The sequence below is a fragment of the Talpa occidentalis genome, unplaced genomic scaffold, assembly GCF_014898055.3.
Source record: "Talpa occidentalis isolate TD23 unplaced genomic scaffold, MPIMG_talOcc4v2.1 talOcc4.14, whole genome shotgun sequence".
In the NCBI taxonomy this organism is placed as follows: Eukaryota; Metazoa; Chordata; class Mammalia; order Eulipotyphla; family Talpidae; genus Talpa; species Talpa occidentalis.
The window spans coordinates 74,596,115-74,611,752 of record NW_023601433.1 but is presented as its reverse complement, the minus strand read 5'-3'; the positions used below and the strand labels follow the sequence as shown (position 1 = coordinate 74,611,752).

The window sequence follows — 15,638 nt, the reverse complement described above, 5'->3', positions numbered from 1 at the left end:
ATGTCTTTGTTCTTTGACTCCTTCTTGGACCTTTTGTTAATGTGTTCTCTAGGTGTTTCGTATTTGTCATGATAGAGATTTACCTAACTTTAGTAAACATGCCACTTTTTAAATTGACTGAAGGTTTTCCCCCTTTAATTATTGCCTTCAAGTCCTGTCATAAGTGATACAATCTCTCTGTAGTTACTAGAGACAGTTTCTTTACACACTGATCAGTATTTAGTGTTTTTAAAAATTTTTATTTTTTTAATTTATGCATACAAGAACTGGGGTGTAGGTGGTGGTGCAGGGGTGGTGGTGAGAGGATTCACCAGAGACAGAGTAGGGAGAACAGGCAGATCTGGAATACACTGCTGAGGGAAGCAGTGGACGAGACAGGAGAGGTCTGCTGCACCATGTGGATTAGCTCCCTGCTTGGGGATCAACTCATACTGCAATGGCTGGTGGTAGCTTGATAACCCTGAGTCTTGAACCCCTGTACTGCCAGGGAGGCCCTGATCAGTATTTTAGTAAGTGATAGAGTTGAACCCTTACCCACTGTTTCACTATACCATCTTTATCAGAAAAGGACATGTCATAAATACCAAGATTCTCTTGCCATTATTAAAGATTAAAGGATTAAAAGCATTTTCTAGACTTAAACTCCCTGGATTTAATTAGCTCAATTTTGCCACAGGTTAGCTAGGTAATCCCGGACATATTTTTTTCCTCATCTTTAAAGGTACATAACAATATCTCTAAAGATTGCCAGAGGAGGGCCTCCCTGGTGGTGCAAGGGGTTAAGACTCAACCTATGAAGCCATCCTGAGCCACTGCAGCACAAGTTTAATCCCTGGCCAGGGAGGTACCCACATGGCACAGCAGACCTCTCCTGACTTGCCCGCTGCTCCCCTCAGCAGTGTGTATGTTCTGTTCCCCACTCTGGTGAATCCCCTCACCCCCTGCACCTCTGGCCTGTACCCCAGTTCTTGTATACATAAATAAATCTTAAAAAAAAAATTGTCAGAGGAGTCAAATAGAAGATGCATTATAAGCATTTAGTATATGCCAGGTATCCACCCTAAGCACTCAAAAGTTAGCTATTCTCTCCTAATTCTTTGGAAGCGTTTTATCTCTTCAGAATTATATTTGCATACTCACATGCTAGAACTTGTTTCACAGAAGAACCTGTTCAAGGAAAAATTCTAAACAATTCTGAAACTACAGATATCTGATATCTCTCTAACCGGGATACATCTGTAGACATTCTCTTACAAGATATTAAAGGACATCCTCATTCATCTAGCTCATGAAGGCATTTATTCAAGCTTGCGTAGGCTCTGAGTTTCCTTATCATGGATGTAGGGACATCCTCTACTTATCCTCATGATTAAAAATCTGATCACCTGAACTGTAACTGAAAAAAGCTGAGACTATTTAGGGATTGTGTAGGCACATGTAACTACAGAAAAGAGCACAATTATTGCATATTGTGGCTCAAGTGATTTACATTCAATGACAACATATGAAAGAGGCAGCTGTACTAACCGTAATAACACACAGGCCATACATAACCTGTGTATTATCAGTTTTCATTTCCTGCACAGATGGGTGAAAATTTAAATATTGCTCAGTTTGCGAATCTTCAATTTGAAACCCTAAATTTAATGGCAAGAAATTTAAACCCTTTCAACATCTATTTGAAACCCTAAATTTAATGGCAAGAAATAAAAATCAAGGTTTAATCAAGAAATAAAAATCTTGGTTTCCTGCAAAACCAAGGCAAGATTCCCATCAAACAGGATTGTGCGTGAAATTAAAAGGGTGGCAGATGCCTGCACACCATTTCCCTGGTCCTTGTAAAGCTAATCTATGTGCACCTCCTTTTTTTTCTACTAGCTATAGTGCTGGAGCAGGCACAGTAGAGGCAGAACTGTAGGCAGAAGGTAATTCTTTTCTACTCCAGGAATTATTTTATGTTATCAGTTAAATTTCAACTCCCAGAAATTAAATCTACAACCTGTGACTTCTAAAATTTTTATTAAGGGACAGGAAGACTGGCTTATTTGCCCACTGATGAGCTGTTGCAAGACAACATCCTTTGCTGGAGCTATAGACTAACATTGTATTCTAACTGCATTTAGTTCATTCCTAAAATGCCACTGGTAGAATATTTGAAGCAAACTGATATATAAAACTATACTTCCTCAAGGAGTTTAATGTTAGACTTCATTCATGAACCATACTTTATTATTACTTCAATGAAAGTCAAGTGACATTTTAGGTACTGCTGCAAAGACTGTATAACCCACTGGTCAGATAGGAAGAATACTGGAACTGGGAAACTGGAATATATGACTAAATTATCACTATCTACTTAGGCTTTAGTTTCCAAGTCATTAAATTAGATAAGTTTCAGTTGTGATTTCCAAATTTTGGTGAAAAACAATAATATCCTGAGTTTTCTATAATTGTAACCCATATGTAACTTCACAAATCAGAGGTCCAAAATTATTAAAAAAAGAAGTTGTAAATATGCAGGCAACACTGCCACCCAGTGACCTGTCAACTCAAAAAAGAAAATGACCAAGTAACTTAACAGCATGGAATTTTCCTGTTCTCTCTTCAAAAGGTCCCAAGCTATGTGAACACTATACTATTTCCTAAGACTCTACCATTTTTAAAGACTCAAGCCAATACTGCCATCTGAATATTGGTGATTACTCACCAATGCCAATCAATGGTGTAGATTGACAGATCAATGGCAATGGATTGTCTGAGTAAAAAGTATTCTGTGGGTTTTAGAATGGCAAAATAGTCTTCAAAATAAAAGTCACTGATATGAGTGCTGCTTTAACTATTATTTAATAGAAGAGCAAGGATATCTGATTTCATTTACTTAAGCACAGGAATACAAATATCTCAAAATGTCCAAAACACTTAGTTTTATTGAAAATAAAATACAGTAACACCATATTCTCATTTTAAAATAAAACTAACAGCATCTTTCAGAACTTTGCTAGTACTGCATCATTCTTATCACATTGAAAAACAAAACCAAATTCCAGATCCAAAATAATTAATGAATCTGTTGGTAAACATTCTTTTTATGGTTCTAGTCCCTATCCTCGTTATTTTTCTAAATTTTATATTTGCACCTTTTTAAGAACGAGTAGCAGTTTTTTAAGTTGACCGATTAATTTGTTAAAACTGGACTTTCTTCATACTTAAAAAAACACACATACACACTCTACTCAAACTCAGAGAAAATAAACATTTGTTCATTAAAGCTCACCTGCTTTAGGTAATTTTTTATCCTCACACATTAGCATCATAAGCCAATGTTTGATCCATGCTGCAGAAACTGTACAAAATAAAAAGATTTGTTAATTTCCTAGGGAGACCTTAAGGCAAAAGCAAAAACTTTATGCTACAAAAGAAAAACAAAGCAAAGGCATGGGGACTGTGTAGACGGCTCAGATGAATAAGCACCACAAGGATGAATTTTTGTACAAACATATGCAAGATGATGTTTAAAAGGAGCACTAAACATCTCTTTTCTTGCAGAAATAATTATGTCAGATAATTTAACTCCTGAAACAGATTGTTTGGCTTTTACTAGAATCTTAATTCTCTTCTATATTTACCATCATTATCAGAGCCCTGTTTTGAGACTCTCTTTTTTTTTTCCTCTGATGAGAAAATTGCCTAACAATTCTTAACAGAAGACAATGCATTTGGGGTCTTTCTTTGGAAAGCTGTCATCTCCCCTAATACAACTTAACACTGGGACTAACTCCAAATTCAGGGCAGTCATTTCACGTTTTTGACTTGTACTAGGAATAAACATTTTAGTATGGTGATTTCTTTAAGGCTACAAACTTTATAAGTTGGTCCCATTAAACAATGACTTTAAAGGCAGGACAAACGGCATGAATCAAACACTTGCACATTTCAACAGAATAGTTTACATTCATCTCTAAATTTTAGATTAAGAAACTATTAGCTGGTTTCCAACTGTTTCAATACTGGTTTAAAGTTTGAGTAATTTTACCTTGTAGACATTAAATATTTTGTTTAAATATTAAACATTAAATCTTTTCCTGACTATCCAGACAGAAACAGAGAAAGCAGGAACAACAGGCAAAAGAAGGAATAGTCCAATTAACAGACTTGTATCTTTTACGCCATCTGTAACAAGGGGAGGGATTTCAACTTGGCTTCAAAATTACTTGGGAGCTGGTTTCCAACGTCACCTCTACTTGGCATAAACCATTTTTTCTACACAGATATCTGATTCCCACAGAGGGAGGAAACCCAGAAAACAAAACAAAAAGAAATGCGGTGGCCTCCTGCTGTGTGGTAAAAGGGCCAGTCTAACACTATTACACTCATTTCATAAGTGATAGTGAATATTCTGTAGCACTAAAAGAACTGTCATATTACTTTATAAGTCCTTGCCACACAGAAGAGCTTCCTGAGAAAAAAAATTTCAATCAGGGTCATCCCCAAAGGATTCCTTGAGCCTAGTTTAAGTTCTTAAAATAAAGATTTCCTGCTGGCAGGAATCTATTCTTCTAATAATTTTTAGGCTTACTGCACAATAGTTGAAGCACCTAGCAAACTGGTTATTTCAGTAAATGTCACTTGACCATATGTTCTCAGTTAATTATTTAGTCACTGCTTTCTGAATTAACTTTAAGAACTCAATGTACTACTCCAGGTATACCCTTTTTTTAAACTAAAGTTGTCGATGCTTGGTTTGGCTGACACAGCACTTTCTCAAGATTACCTAAGGAATGTGATTATTTTTCCCACAGCCAATTTGCACATGTGTTACCTCACAATCTTTTAAACTACCAAAGTTAATTAAGTTGTAAACATTACTGAATAACTGGATCTAATCAATTATGCAAGGGAAACCAAGGAGCAACAGAGCACAAGGCATAAAAGCCTCAAAAGAAACACCTTTTCTTTGTACTTTCATTGCATTTTCAGAGGCAGAGAATGCTACTGGCTATTTTATAGCTACAATGTATTGGCAACAACATACAAGTTTCAGAGCCTCTGTTAAATTTCTTAGCAAAAGACTTAAGTTACTGCTTTCCTTCCTCCTTTATCCCATTCACACAGTTACCACTGTAACTCACATCCACAAAGTTGTTGCTGTCAGGGTAGTGTCATAGTAGGAGCATTCTTCTTTCTTAAAGCATCTTTCTCAACTCATGTGTCTCAATATTTTCCGGGTATCTGAATAGTTTAAAAAAATCTGAGATCACCTAAGTCACCCTTACACATATAGCTTCTATACTTGCCTTTGCAAACTGTAACTTCACATCCCTTTATTTAGTATGTCTCCTAGAAAACTGCTTTTCCTTTCAGACAAATTTTGTTGGCAAAAAGTTCAAGAAATGACTACCCAAATGAGAGTCCCACCCCAAATCACAGGTGGATATATTATTACACCCGTTTCATCAAATTTTCAAGTCCATATACTATACAAGTAGACTCATGACTACACATGAGTCTTCGACAGTTTGACAACTTTAGTGCAGAAACTGGCTTCTAGAGTTCCATCTCTTCTTCTGTGCAAGCAGATGTCTCCAAACTATTGTAAATAGGCAGCCCTGTTTGCCGAGGTTCCAAGAACAGTTCAGTTCTCTGAGAGAAGGCAGTGCCAGCAGCTGCATGTTTAGTTTGGCTCTCTCCTGTGTAGTTCTTAGTATTAGTTGCTGGCTTTGGCTTATCAGAAAGGAGTTCAGGGAGAGGTTTCCAGAGCACAAGTTCCATGGAAGGACGGCTCCTAAGACATAAAATACATCTTTATCAAAATTTTAGAGCATGAAAATAAAAGATATATGTCGAAAAGTTAATGCTTGTTACCGAACATCTAGAATTATGAACTGATGGCATCAAAATAGGAGATTCATTATAAGCCAATTCAACCTCTAGAACACATAAAAATTTACATTTTTACATGCATTTTCAATCAAGTAGACTGGTTGTACTGATTCTGTGATTAGAAGTAATATAAACATCCAATGTGAAAGAGACTCAACATTTTAATTTTTTTTAAAATGAAAGTTCATCTTTTTTTTAATCAATTTTTTTTTTTTAAGATTTTATTTATTTATACAAGAACTGGGGTACAGGTCAGAGGCGCGGGAGGGTGAGAGAATTCACCAGAGACAGAACAGGGAGCAGAACAGGCAGACGGACCAAAGACACTGCTAAGGGGAGCAGTGGGCAAGACAGCAGAGGTCCGCTGCGCCATATGGGTTTCTCCTTGGCCAGCCGGGAATCAAACCTGCGCTGCAGTGGCTGCAGACAACTTCATAGTGCGTCGCTCAACCCGCTCCACCACCAGGGAGCCCAACATTTAATTTTTAAATTGTGGTTAATATTAGCAGATGTGGGCCTCCCTGGTGGTGCAAGGGGTTAAGATGCAACCTATGAAGCTATCCGCAGCCACTGCAGCATGAGTTCAATCCCCGGCTGGGGAGGTGACCCACATGGCACAGTCTGCTGCTCCTCTCAGCAGTGTATTTCAGTCGATCTCCTGTTCTGTTCCCCACTTTGTCTCTGGTGAATCCTCTCACCCCCACACCTCTGGCCTGTACCCCAGTTCTTTAAGTATAAATAAATAAATAAATCTTTTAAAAAAATATTAGCAGATGTGTGGACTATAGCTTGTGTTAAACCTTTATAAATGAAAATAAAATACTGGACAAACACATTAAAAATATCTCAGTATGTTTTTTACTTAGTAGAACTATGAGGTATAACCCATTTTGGAGTAAGCCAGAACAGCAACATCTGCCTGTCAAACTGGCAACAAACATGCCATCAATGCTTTGGACTCCCCCAATCCAATGTTAATTTGGTGGTTTCTGGGACTCAAAGGCAAGTAAGGCAAAATAAAACACAAATGATGAGATTCGGGAAAACTACCAAGAGTTAATAGTGCTATATTTTAGACTGGAGGGCAATGTGACGGTCTTACTCTTGGCTAAATTATTTTCCCATCCTCAGGGCTTGGTAGTTAATTATAAAGGTCAAGGTATTGGGGGGGTAGTAGGGGGAGTAGCGCAGCATCCTTGTATCTAACATCAAGCAGCAGCTGAACCCACCACATCCGAAGGTAATAATGCTTCATCTGCCTGGAATCACTGGGACTGGTGTTCTAAGAGAATTTTGCAATAATGCTTCATTTACCTGGAATCACTGGACTGGTGTTCTAAGAGAATTTTTCAGATACCTAAAAACTTATTGTCAGTGAGGATCATGTCTATCTAAAGTCTTTGACAGACAATACCTAAAAAGCACTTTATAACTTGCATGTTATTTTACAAGATAATGACGAGATCACTTAAGTGCAAGGATAAGAATTATAGAACAATCATCAGTTCTTATGTTAATGGACCATAGGCTGCATTGCTTTTTAGGTCCTTATGTTTGCTCTCTAATTTCCTCTCATTCTCACAATGGCTACTACTGTTCTGCTCTCACTTGATGTTTCTGTTTTTCTACTCTTATGGTTTAAGAAACCAGATAATTAAGTTCATTTCCCCCGTGTCTAAATTAACAGCAAATTTGGTTCTTAGACCTGAAGGTGTGAGGAGCTATACACTGTGAGATAAGAATATAAGCTCTGGTTTGTGATCTCTGTGATAACTGTGCTGGAAGACTTTTATTTCCTAGGTCCCAAAAATGTTCTTGGATAACTGAGAAAGCCAAGTAAACAAGTTTTAAAAGTTGTTCCCATATCCTACGATAAGAATTTATATCAGAATAAATGGGCTCTCTCTTGGCATTCCTCCCATTCCCATATATTAGATTATAATGCATTTTAGAACTTCAAAAGTCTATAAGGCAGTCACTCCTGAATACTGCAAACTTCTGCTTACAGGGCATTTTGCTTACTCCCAAAGGACTAAGAAAACATTCCAACCAAGACTAAATACAAAGCAGGAACCAAACTCACATGGACTCAATCATTTTCTTTGTAAATACTTCATCAAATTCCCTCTTCAAACCTGTTTTCATTGTGTCAGAAAGGACAAGGCTGGGGAGATGGGTAACATTTCTATCAGCTTCAACTTCTTCATCTTCGTCAATAATTCTAATAAAAGCAGAAGCAGAGAAAGAAAAGTTATTTAGTAGAGCTATTACATATTCTAGTAATTGAATAAAATTTAAAAAATGAAAGGATAAAAGTGCCATGTGCTACAGCAAAAGATCACATAAAATATGCTATACCTTAGTGAAAAAAGGTATGATACATTTCAGTTAACAGAAGTTTAACATTCAAAGCAAGCAAATTTGAAGACTATGTCCCTGAAGACTTCCATAAACCAAAAATTAATATTCAGAAATAGCAAATATATCAGCTTACTTTAACAATTAACGTGTATACTTCAAGTTCCCTAATTTTTATAGTCTAAGAGGCTAAGGATCAAGGTTTCACCCAATATTGAATTAGACTAGTTTAAAAGAATACAGATACTTACGTAGGAACAGTAACAAGTCGGCTATATACGCCACCCACTTACCTGTCTTCAATTTCCTGAAGTTTCCTGCGGGCAACTTCACACTGCGGTTCTCCAGTTGTCTGATCCATTTCTTCACAAATAACATCTAACATGCCAGGTGCTGAAAGGCCACTAGTGCCTGAATTTACTCCATGACCCTCTATATCCTGATGTGCACAAAGAACCCAGTCATTAGGACTAGCACAGAGCCCTGCTTCAGTTAGTCTTTTCTTTCTTACTGGACAACTGAAACAAAACAAAACAACAAATTCAATGAAAATCCTTACCAATATAATGTATACCATCCCTTTCTATAATAAAATTCTTCAATTTTGCATGTTCAGATTAGAAGTGTTCAGTGTGGGAACTAAACTCATTCCTACTTATTTGGCTCTGCAAAGGTCAAGTGGGAAGTAGAGAAACCAAAAATCACAAAGCTGTAATTCAGGACCAGTCATATTTTGTCATACTGCTAATGCTCCAACAAATTGGTCTTTACAGGGTAGTCCAGTAGTCATGCCATATTTTCTTAGGGTGAAAATATATGTCTCATCAGTTTGTTCCACATACTACAAGTGCAGATCATATTGATTTCTTGGTCCTCTCTAAAATGTCAGAAGGTGTCACTGGTTCAATGAGTGCCTAAGAATGGGTTTCACTTTTCTCTACCCTGCAATGTATTAAACTATCTTCACTTTCTAGAAAAATTCATATTTCAAAGGGACTTTAAGAGTTCATCAAATTTTGGGGCCTCCCTGGTGGCACAAGGGGTTAAGCACCACACTATGAAGCAATCTGCAGCCTCTGCAGCACAAGCTCAATCCCTGGCCAGCCAGGGAGCAACCCACATGGTGCAGCAGACCTCTCCTGACTCACCCGCTGCTCCCCTCAACAGTGTACTTTGGTCAATCTGCCTGTTCTGTTACTCACTCTGTCTCTGGTGAATCCTCTCACCCCCTGCATCTCTGGCCTGTACCCCAGCTCTTGTATGCATAAATAAATAAACCTTTAAAAAAAAAAAAGAGTTCATCAAATTTGCTTTGCAAATCTGGAAACTAGGATCTAGAAAATCTAAAGTGCTTCCTCTGAAGTGTTACAATAAGATAGTGAATTGCATTTTGGGAAATAGACTTGAGAGTTCCTGAATCCTACGTCTATGCCGTTTCCACTAAAACCTCTTGCCTACTTAGGATAATTACACTGTTCAAGTTCTTACAATACCTTGTATTAGTATTTGCAAGCACCATAAGACACCCAGTGTTTAGTTGAAAGCTGTCTAAAAAGTAAATTAAACAGACAACTGACCCTATTCTATGTATGCATTTAGACCAAAAGTACTTTATTTCCTGGGTATCAGCAACTGTAATCTTAAGACCAGAACAGTTTTCCAACAAAATTAATGGTTACTATAGATTCTCATTCTAAACTGAGGGTCAAAGCATGTACGTAGCATACAATTTACAAGAAGAAATTTCCATTCCATGTTAAGACTCTGATAATTAACATTAAAGTCTCTATCAATATAAAAAATGACAATAATGTGCTCTTGAACCTAGATTTTTAATTGAAACTACTGTATAATGTTTTCTTTATAATTAGTTAATACAGAAGTTTTAAGAATGTCTATCTAAACAACAAATATTCTGTAATATTTATATAATTTCAAAGTATGTGATATTTTGGAAAGCTGAAGAGAAGTTATATATATACAAAAGAAAAAGCCGATTGAGAAAAAGCAGAACATATCTAGAAGGAAGAGATACATTTCCTAGCACACCTAACAATCAAATATTAAAAGCAACTGAGTGTAAGAGCTGGGTTCTCTGACCTGCAACATGACTTACGATAAACTGTTTCATGACTGTAGGTCCAATTTGCAAATAATTAGAGAGCAATAAAAAACTGATATAAAAGACTTCAAAATACTGATAAGAGCTACAGAAGTGGCAGTTAGGCTGCACGCTTTTAGAATCAGACAACCAAATGCTGAGTTTCTTATTCTCCCAGGCCATCAATCTCTCCATCTGTATATTAAAGGTGGCTTACTTTTAAGTCAATAATTTTTACACTTCAAAATTTTAATTGATTTTTAACACTGGAAACTTTTATTCAATAATCCCTTATAGGGAACCCCTAGTAAAAGCAAAAAGGTGCCTGTGTATCCCCAAGCAATCCCAAGGCAATAAAGAGCATAAATACTGTCAGGTTTAATGCTTTTTAAACTAAGGCAACTTCACAATCCACTTTCTTATGAACATGTTATCAATAAGTTTAGAGAACCCACAGTTTCCGCTGGCAAAAAAAAAAAAAAAAAAATCACACGCAAAGTTAGAAAAATGACCAATTTGGGGAAAACATTTATAACACACATAATAAACTGATTTGTTTAATAAAGATTTCTCATTGGTCAACAACAGAAAACAATCAGCCAATAATTTGCAGAAAAATTAAACACAAATGCCTTAAATGAAAAGACGTTCAACACTTATAATTTTCAAAATACAAATTAATGTGCTCTAACTTCTCTTTAACAATTAAATCCTACACTCATAAAAGTAAACACAATTTAATGAATACTTACAAAACAAACATCCATTAAAATATCACCCAAGATATAGCATGCTGTCAGCATCCCAGAATGCTTAACTTACAGGTAAACACTATCCTTTAAAATTACTTTCTTAAAAAAAAAAAATGTCCATGGCCTCCCAGTCCAAGGGGTTAAATCTCAGTACTATCAAGCTATCCCTAGTCACTGCAACATGAGTTGATCCCCAGCCAGGGAGCTAACCCACATATAGCACAACAGACCTCTCCTGTTTCGCCCCGTTGTTCCCCTCAGCAGTGTATTTCAATCAATCTGCCTGTTCTGCTCCCCAGTTTGTCTCTGGTGAATCCTCTCACCCCCTGCATCTCTAGCCTACCCCCCAGTTCTTATATGCATAAATAAAAATAAATCTTAAAAAAATTATCTGCTAGGGTCTCCCTGGTGGCACAGGGGTTAAGCCTCAGCACTATCAAGCTATCACCAGCCACTGAAGCCTGAGTTTGATCCCAGGCCAGGGAGCTAACCCTTATGGCAAAGCAGACTTCTGTCTCACCCGCTGCATCCCTCAGCAGAGTATTTCAGTAGATCTGCCAGTTCTGCTCTCCACTCTGTCTCTGATGAATCCTTTCACCCCACCCCACCTCTGGCCTAGGCCACAGTTCTTGTATGCATAAATAAATTAAATCTTTAAATAAAAAAAAGTCCACTACTAGATATGTAGCAGGCGAACTAATGCTTAGTTCTGCCTAGTTTTTAACTTTGTATTTAAAGAATTTCACTGTATATATCCTTGTGATGTTTCTTTTGCTTATATTATACTTATTATAATCACATACATCCATATTGATAGGTATAGTCCATATTGATAGGTATAGTCCTTTTATTTTTTCTTTTTTGGTGACTAGAACTGCACTATGAATTTGTAATTTACTTTATCCATTTTATTGTGGGGGGACATTTGAGTTATTTCGTTTTAAGATATTATGAACAAGATTGCTATGGATTTTCTTGTCCATGTCTCCTGATGTACATGTATTCTGTGTACATACTCAGGGAGGTAACTATTGGATGAAAGGGTACACATACTCTCATTTTTATAATGCCAAATTCTTTCCCAAAGAATTTGGGAAAGTTTACAGTCTCATCCTAGTGTCTGAGAATTTCTATTGCTCCATAACACATCCAGTATTTGCTGGAGTAACATGGTGAAGGAGTACCTCATTGTGGCTTTAATATGCATTTCCCTTAAGAAGGATGAGGTCAAACATCCTTTTATTTGGTTGGGCCTTTGAATATCTTCTTTGGGGAATTCTTTTACTCATGTTTTTATTAGAATACCTGTCTATGAGATGTAATTTTTTTTTTTTAAATATCATTTTTCCAGTACTTTCTTTTTTTTAAAGATTTATTTATTTATTTATTTATTTATTTATGCAAGCACTGGGTACAGTCAGAAGTGCGGGAGGATGAGAGAATTCACCAGAGCCAGAGCAGGGAACAGAACAGGCAGACTGACGAAGTACACTGCTGAGGGGAGCAGCGGGCAGCAGGAGAGGTGTGCGCGCCATGTGGGACCCTCCTCTGGTGGTCGGAGAGCAGTTGGGGATCTAACTGGCGCTGCAGAGGCTGCAAGCAGCTTCGCAACCCAGCGCTCAACCGCTGCGCCACAGGGGAGGCCCAAGATGTAATCTTTTACCTATCAGTTAGGTGGCAAAAAATAAGGGTGAACAATATAGGTCTTCTAGGAAGATGGAGAAACAGGCATTTCTGCTGTTAAAAGGAGTGTAACTTGACAACAATTCTTGTCAAAATTTAAAAAGTATATAAAACCCAGCAACTGCCCATCTAGGAATTCACTGCAAATATAGACAAAAAACCTTAAAGGTCATGGTAGATGTGTCAGTAATAGCAAAAGATTAGAAGTAACTTAGGAATTCATCAAGAGACTGGTTATCTCTACCTAGGCTTATAACAGAATTTCATTCAACTGTTGAAAAAGAAATTAGGTAGAACTCTGTGATGACAGAAAACACTAGAAGAGTGAAGTGAAAAGATCAGTGTATTGCACAGTGTGAACAGTATCTTCTTACAAACATACAAAAATAGAGGTGTATATACTTATAGCTTGAAAGTTTTATTTTCCAAAGGAGAAACAGATAACAGGGTTTGCCTTTGGGGAGAGGTGGCAGTGTGAAGAATAAGACTTTTCAATATGTATCCTTTTGCACACTTGGAATTCTTTTCCTTTGTGCATGTAATAGCCACATGATTCAAAATTCACACATTACCATCATAGTGAAAACTTTCCCTCTAACCCTACTGTGGGTCACCCAGTATTTGTCTCTAAAAGGCAACCAATGTTATAAGTTTCTTGTACCTCCAGGCAGAGACACTTCAGTTTTACCTCTTCACTTAAAACCAGTTAAACGACTATCAACTGAATAAATGACCCCTGAAAACTTACTCTTCGTCCTCTTCATCTTCCCGCTTGTGTTTCTTTTTACAGTGAACGGGAACACTGTGGAAACAAACAAACATGAGTCAACTGAGAAATTTCTGTCTATAGTCTTCAGCATCCACGCTTTCTCATAAGCCAATAATCCGGCCCACCCAACAGTACCTCTCCTTGCGAGTGGGATGGATATACAGGTCACCTAGCTAGGTGGAAATGGGGGTGTTCCTGACGGCGGGTAGAGATGGAAATGTAAATTTTGCATTCTGTGACGGTAATGGGGCTTAAACGGGGTTTGGGGGTGGGGTGGGGAGCCGGGGAAAGAAGTCAACGTAGAGAAACGGTGTTCGGGCCAGCACAGTGCTAAGCGCTTGTTTCTATGATCTCTCTACGAGGACCCATTTCTGTCCCACTCTGTGGATGAGGAAACTGAGTGGCCGAGAAGCACTGAAAGTTGTCACCACCTGGAAGGGGAGTGTGTACTCGCTGAGGGGACATCCAGGCTCCAATCGGCCCGAGTTCCCAGCCGCGCACCACCTGGCTGAAGCAGGGAAAGTCTCCCCACTTCCCCAAGGCGCTGGCGGCCCAGGTCCCAACTGGACTCTCCGGGGCTGCGCGCCCTCAGGCAACCTACAGTTAACGTCTCTGGGGATCAGTTTCCTCGTCTGTGAAAGCGACGAGAAGTCTACAGCCAAGGGTCGTGAGGAGAGGCGGCCACCAGACCTTGCGCGGAGCCCGCGCCCGCCGGGAGCGCCACATCCCGCCCGCCCGCCCGCTCCACGTCCGCGGGGCTCCTCACCGTCCGCGCGCCGCTCCCCCGCCCGGGCAGCTCGGGACGACGCGGGGTCCTGGCCGCGGGGCCAGCTCCGCGCCGTCCGCCCCCGGGGGGAAGGCCCGGCCGGGGAAGGCCGGCGGCGGCTGCAGGAAGTCCGAGCCGCCACTCAGGGGGAGGCCGCTGAAGGGCCGGCCCAGCGCGGCCATGGCTGGGGAGACGAAGAGGCTGCGCCCGCGGCCCCCACCACTCACGGCCCCAGGCTCGACAGCTGCGGCCACAGCTACTGCCGAGAGAAGCCCGCCTCCGAGCCCACTCCCGACCCCACGTCACGCCTTCTAGAATCCTCCACCCCGGGCCGCCCAGGGGCACGCTGGGATTTGTTGTGTGTGATGAGTTGAGGCCGCGAGGGGTGCCGGGAGTTGTAGTCCTGGACGACTACAAACAAGATGGCCGCCAAGGCGGTGTTGCCAAGATTTGAGAATGCTTCTGGCAGGCTCTAACCCTCATTCTGAAAGTTATGTTAGCTCTGTAGTTGGGTTTTCTCAATAGTAAAACCCGGTGATGGTAATACCTATCTTTATAGGTCTGAAGAAGTAAATGAATTAACATTAGAACTCTTAGAGCACTATCTATGTAACAGTACACACATTATATGTCAGCTATTAATACTTTTTATGTTTTAATATAAACAAAGTTGGTGATGCCTTGGAGAGAATAGCATAAAGGTTCAGTTAAAAACCTCACAGCTGGAGTCTCCCTGGTGGCACAAGGGTTTAAGTCTCAGCAGCCATTACAGCATGAGTTCCCATCCATCGCCAGAGAGCTAACGCACATGGCACAGCAGACCACTCCCCTCAGCAGTGCATTTCTATAGATTTGCCTGTTCTGCTCCCCACTCTGTCTCTGGTGAATCCTCTCACCCCCCACACCTCTGGCCTGTACCCCAGGTCTTGTATAAATAAATAAATCTTCTTAAAAAATTAGGGTAACATACATCTGAAGAGATGTGAATCTTCTCCCCTACACCTATGCTGAGTTGTAAACCATTACCATGATTAGAAATAAATAAATATATGCGCAAATGCATGGAAAGCTATAAATAAATAAATAAATACTAGACATGGTGATAAGAGTTTAGAGAAACAAATAAAAACCATGTTAATACCATCCTGCAGATAGTTCCAAGTTCTCTCAGTCTTTTTTGTGTGCACATACATACCTAGTCTAGTGTATAATACATACATACAGGTACTTGTATATTTCTGTATGAAGAGGATAAAAGTGAGGCTTAGGAGTCAGCTGAACATCCACGAAATGCATATTTAAGGGAAGTTGTGGGTTCCTGTGAGTTGG

The 15,638-nt window shown here is 39.2% G+C and overlaps 1 protein-coding gene across 2 annotated transcripts; it reads right to left on the bottom strand.

The window, feature by feature from the left end:
• Positions 1-2,778: 2,778 nt before the first annotated feature.
• Positions 2,779-14,624, bottom strand: CCDC117 (coiled-coil domain containing 117). 2 transcript variants are annotated; one of them, XM_037510805.2, is made up of 5 exons: positions 14,310-14,624; positions 13,523-13,576; positions 8,532-8,756; positions 7,964-8,101; positions 2,779-5,782 (listed from the first exon to the last, which is right to left on the bottom strand). In XM_037510805.2, the coding sequence occupies exons 1-5, from the start codon at positions 14,489-14,491 to the stop codon at positions 5,545-5,547; spliced, it is 837 nt and encodes a 278-aa protein (XP_037366702.1). In that variant the 5' UTR covers positions 14,492-14,624; the 3' UTR covers positions 2,779-5,544. The 2 variants fall into 2 exon arrangements, with proteins under 2 accessions (XP_037366702.1, XP_054551196.1); XM_054695221.1 differs by lacking the exon at positions 14,310-14,624 and adding an exon at positions 13,975-14,104 and having other exon boundaries at positions 2,785-5,782.
• Positions 14,625-15,638: the final 1,014 nt, after the last annotated feature.

What these genes read in the sequence shown, in the direction of transcription:
- CCDC117 (XM_037510805.2), bottom strand. Translation starts at nt 14,491, where the DNA reads ATGGCCGCGCTGGGCCGGCCCTTCAGCGGCCTCCCCCTGAGTGGCGGC. An exon ending in GAAGATGAAGAGGACGAAGA is followed by an intron (nt 8,757 to 13,522) that starts GTAAGTTTTCAG and finishes GTTTTGTTTCAG; the next exon opens with TTGTCCAGTAAGAAAGAAAA. An exon ending in AAGAAAATGATTGAGTCCAT is followed by an intron (nt 5,783 to 7,963) that starts GTGAGTTTGGTT and finishes TTTATGTCTTAG; the next exon opens with GAGCCGTCCTTCCATGGAAC.